The 5,316-nt window shown below is 37.6% G+C and overlaps 1 protein-coding gene across 1 annotated transcript; it reads left to right on the top strand.

The window, feature by feature from the left end:
• Positions 1-238: 238 nt before the first annotated feature.
• Positions 239-4,766, top strand: LOC113616832 (UBX domain-containing protein 7-like). The gene is made up of 4 exons (XM_027100195.1): positions 239-408; positions 1,759-1,849; positions 2,504-2,631; positions 2,846-4,766. Exons 1-4 carry the CDS (start codon positions 280-282, stop codon positions 2,933-2,935), a joined length of 438 nt encoding a protein of 145 aa, XP_026955996.1. The 5' UTR covers positions 239-279; the 3' UTR covers positions 2,936-4,766.
• The last annotated feature ends 550 nt before the right edge of the window (positions 4,767-5,316 follow it).

The raw sequence follows: 5,316 nt of genomic DNA, 5'->3' as shown, positions 1-5,316 counted from the left end.
GCTTAGTTGCTTCGCGGCACATGGGATCTTCCCGGACCAGGGCATGAACCCGTGTCCCCTGCGTTGGCAGGTGGATTCTTAACCACTGAACCACCAGGGAAGCCTGTAATTAATGTTTAGACACTGAAAGCTATAGATGCCATACTTAGGGAAAAAAACTTAGTATTTATGTGGAAAAAGGACAGCTTCTGAATTCTGAAACATACCAGTTACCAAGTAGAAAATCTTTCTAACAATTATTATGTAACTTTACTCTTACAGGCCAAAGAGTGTGGCCAGATGCAGAATAAGTGGCTGATGATAAACATTCAGAATGTACAAGACTTTGCATGCCAGTGCCTCAACCGTGACGTATGGAGCAATGAAGCTGTGAAGAATATTATCCGAGAACATTTCATTTTCTGGCAGGTGGGGAGAGTTCATTAAAAATTTTGTAGTATTTTACTTTGGTACATGGGATGTCGGGGAAGAGGAATTGGGTTATAAACTGGAAATAATTCATAACTGAGTTAAATTTTGACATATGAAGAAGTAAAACCACCCATAATGGCTGAAATAGTAAGGATAAGTGAAAGGGCAGCAATGAAGGGAAGGAGGAAAAAAGGAACCAAGCCGTGTAAACCGTATAGTATTCATATCTCAGAAGAGTTTGAACGTCTTGATAGAGTGTGCAGCTGTACTGTTCAATAGAAATGTAATGTGATTCAAAATTTTCTAGTAGCCACATTTAAAAAGGTCAAAAGAAACAGGCGATTGATTTTAATATATTTTAAAAATCAATATCTCTAATATAAAACTAATATTAAAATATTGATGAGGTGTTTTGATTTTTGTTTTTTGGTGTTAAGCCTTCAGGATCTGGTATGTATTTTACACTTACAGTACAGCTGTTAGGACTAGTCACATTTCAAATGCTTTAGTAGCACATGTTCTAGTGGCTACTATAAAAAAATTGATAGTGGGAACTGTAGAAGATCTTGAAGTAATCAAAAAACATTTGACTAAGACGTGGATTTTAGCTTGAGTTTGATAGTCTTTAATTGTATGTCCTTAAACTTGTCACTTAGTCTTACTGGCTCTGGTTTCTTTTTATATAAATTACCAAGCTAAGGGTAGATGATTGTGCTCCAATTGTTTATATTATGAAAAATTATAGGGAATTCCCTGGCGGTCCAGTGGTTAGGACTCTGTGCTTCCACAGGGGGCATGGGTTTGATCCCTGGTCAGGGAACTAAGATTCTGTATGCTGTGTGACACAGCCAAAAACTTTTTTTTTATAAAATCAATACTTCTGAATGAACTTAATCTTTTCCCCACTGTAAGACATGCTATTAATGTTAGTAATTTGCCTGTTCATGTTTTACAGGCCCCTAAATTCAGTAAATTTTTTTCTGAATGGTAACCTTTTATTCAGCGACTGTTGATTGAGCATCTCTTTGCCTAGCAGTATGCTATGCACTTGAACTTACAATCTTAATATATTGTGATTTATTAAGATATATGTGGTTGAGAGTCAGGAATGAAATAGGTAGACAGATAACTTGAAAAGGAAGAGCAATACCTCTTTGAACTGGGAAATGAGGAAGAATGGATTGCTATATTTATGTAAGTTTCAGAAGTGACTGAGGGCAGGAAGTGGAGGGAGTTCACACTAGGTGGCCTTCATTTTCTCTTTAATTGCTGTTGGTATATAACAAGAATATAGCTAGTACTTTTCTAAGAGGCTGATTTTTTTTTTTAATATCAATGATTTAACAGGTTTATCATGACAGTGAGGAAGGTCAGAGATACATACAGTTTTATAAGCTAGGGGATTTCCCCTATGTTTCCATCTTGGATCCACGGACAGGTAAGGGTTATTTCAGCTTATGGTCTTTAACCTATTATTTAACTTTCAGTTACCTAAATTATCTTTAGTATTTGACTGGGTCCAGTTTCAAAATTGTTTGTAGTAATTTAGTTGAAGGGTTCTTGTTCATGCCCTTTAGAATTATTTAAACATCTATTGATGTGTGTATTTAGGGAATATGTTTCCAACAACTTTGGGAGATGGTAGTATTTTATGTTTGTGCAGTTCTGTTCTTTCAAAGAATAACTGTTTATCTTCCTTATGATTTGTAAGGAATCCCCTTAGGTCACTAAAATGTTAAGATTGTTCAGGTACTGGTTGTAATCCCACCAAAGAAGCAGAGGGTAGAGCTGGGTTTATTATTAATTGATTGAGTTTTATATAAGTATTGCTTTCTCTGAATCTCGTCTTCCTAAATGGCAATAAATGATATCAGTAGATAAAGTAGTTCCTCCATCATGATGGCTGGGAATCTCTTAGGTTGGTTATAATTAATGTATCCCTAGGTTATGAAGACACTATGTAACTTAAGCTGGTGTTGGGTGGGGATATGTTCCCAGTAAATTTTAATTATGTATATGCTGAAAGAAATACTTAGTGAGAATTTAGAAAGAGTGTTGATTTTATTTCTATATCCTGGTTTTTAATCTTTAGGTCAGAAGCTAGTAGAGTGGCACCAGTTAGACGTATCTTCTTTCTTGGATCAAGTAACAGGATTTCTGGGTGAACACGGGCAACTGGATGGACTTTCTAGCAGTCCCCCCAAAAAATGTACCCGTTCAGTAAGTATGACTAAAAAGTGGTGATGGGCAGTTAACTGTCACTGTGTAGAAGTGTCTTGTGTGAAATGTTTCAGGTAAAGATGGTAAAGATAATAATGTAAGTGGTGGACAGTTACAATTTGTGGCTGCACAACATCTTACATTTTGATAGTTTCCTACGTAAGGGTTCTCTCTTCTCAATGAAATTACAGGATTCATACTTCCCATCTCCTAGGATCAGGCATGTGACCTAAGACCTGGATTTAGAAGTAAACAATATGAATATGTAGCAGTGAGCAGGAAGACTGACCAGCAAGCCTGGTAACAGAAAAACCCACTTCTTCAGGGGCAGCACTGCTTGGACTTTTGGAATCCAGGTCTGAGCAGCAGCGGAAATGGTATTTTTGCTAGAACAACTCTCATGGTGTAATTGGGCATTATTGCTGGTTACATACCTTTAGGACCTGGGTCTCAGGCCCACCCAAAGATTATTTCTATATTTGATTTCTATAATATGCTATCACTAGGCAGACCTGTTTGATAATTGATAGCAAGATTAGTTGCAAGTAGGAGACCTTCAGAGATGTGGGAATCTCACACTGGTTGTAGCAACTGTTTGGGTTTGATGGCCGTGAGGATAAAATTAGTTACAGAGGATGTGACTTTAGCAGTCCAATATCGTGCAGTGATGAAACAGTTCCTTAAGTTATTACCTAGAATAAAGTGCCCACTTAAGGAGAGGCTATGGGTGCTTGCCAAGGATTTGTATAGAATTCTTTTTTCCCCCCCTCCATTACTCAGAAATTTTACTTAAGTAGAATTCTTTCTTAAGGCATTAAAAAACCCAGGAAGTTTCTGTGATTTCCCTAAGAGAGTTTTCTCATCTTTTACAGTCATAGGCTGATACTGTCAAAACACAGAGCCTGAGCTTGTGAGTTGATGAATTACAACATAAATTGAGTTTAAAATCTCACTAGATCTCTTATAAAAGTTAAAGGACTTAGTAGGGAAAAGAGTGGGACCATAAAATTGGACAGTGACATAGGGCTGATTTGGGTGACTAGTACCTCAGACCCCACTTCTGAACTAAATTCTCTGAATGTTACAAATTTTGATCAACTATGTACAAAGAGACACAGCAACAAATAATGGCTTAAACAAGGAAGACATCTTTTCTCAACAAGAAATTCAGAGGCAAGCAGTCTAGGACTTGACTCATGTGGATGTCATCAAGGAACCAGGTTCCTTCCCGTTTTTTCCCCCCTCCATCCTTAGTATTGGCTTGTGTCCTCGTGGTCACAGTACAGATGCTACACTCCCGTATTCCAGCATGGACAAGGAGGGAAGGGGGTGGCATCTCTATTACAAAGGTAAAACAGCCACAGATAAAGAGTTCTGCTTGTTTTAGCTGGACACATTTTCTTGTACACAGTTGAGGTTCTTTTAATAAGGAAGCAAAGAAGACTGGGTATAAAATAGGAAACTAACAGAGTCCATCATAATGTCATTCTTTAAAATCAGCCTTCATGATACACAGTGTTATTATCTGTAGTCAGTCCAAGCCATTGCATGTCACGTGAGCACATCTGTTTGCTTTCTTGTGAGTGCTATTTAAGTTTATTTTGAAAAATTTCAAAATAGCTTTGTTGAAGTATAATTAATGTCTAGTAACTGAGTATATTTAAAATTTGCAGTTTGACAAGTTTAGATATGAGCATCTTTTCATGTGCTTTTTTACCTTCTGTCTCTTTTGGTAAAGAGCCTATTCAGATCTCAGGCTCATTTGTCTCTTACTGGGTTGTATATCTCTTTTTTTGTGGGGGGGTGGGGCCCGTGCTGTGCAGCATGTGGAATCTTAGTTCCCTGACCAGGAATGAAACCCGTGCCCTTTGCAGTGGAAGTGCGGAGTCTTAACCACTGGACTGCCAGGGAAGGCCCCTGGGTTGTATATCTTTTAATTGAGTTGTAAGGACTTAAGATATAAGTCCTTTGTTGGATATATGGTTTGCAGATATTTTTTTTCAGTTTGTTGCTTGCTTATTCATTTCACGATGGTGTTTTTGAAGAGCAAATTTTAAAACGTTGATGAAATCCAATTTATCAACTTTCTTTTTTATTTTAACGTTTTTATTGGAGTATAATTGCTTTACAATGGTGTGTTAGTTTCTGCTTTATAACAAACTGAATCAGTTGTACATCTATCCCCATATCTCTTCCCTCTTGCGTCTCCCTCCCACCCTCCTTATGCCACCCTTCTATCTGGTCACAAAGCACCGAGCTGATCTCCCTGTGCTATGCGACTGCTTCCCACTAGCCAGCTATTTTACATTTGGTAGTGTTTATATGTCCATATATAACCTACCACTCTCTCACTTTGTCCCAGCTTACCCTTCCCCTACCCCGTGTCCTCAAGTCCATTCTCTAGTAGGTCTGCGTCTTTATTCCCATCTTTCCCTGGGTTCTTCATGACCAGTTTTTTTTTTTTTTTTAGATTCCATATATATGTGTTAGCATACGGTATTTGTTTTTCTCTTTCTGAATTACTTCACTCTGTATGACAGACTCTAGGTCCATCCACCTCACTACAAATAACTCAATTTTGTTTCTTTTTATGGCTGAGTAATATTCCATTTTTTATATGTGCCACATCTTCTTTATCAATTCATCTGTCAGTGGACACTTAGGTTGCTTCCATGTCCTGGCTAT

The sequence above is a fragment of the Aethalodelphis obliquidens genome, unplaced genomic scaffold (genome assembly GCF_003676395.1).
Source record: "Aethalodelphis obliquidens isolate GAN/ISIS:26980383/991018 unplaced genomic scaffold, ASM367639v1 scaffold605, whole genome shotgun sequence".
NCBI classification, from domain to species: Eukaryota; Metazoa; Chordata; class Mammalia; order Artiodactyla; family Delphinidae; genus Aethalodelphis; species Aethalodelphis obliquidens.
This window is presented reverse-complemented; position numbering and strand designations above follow the sequence as displayed.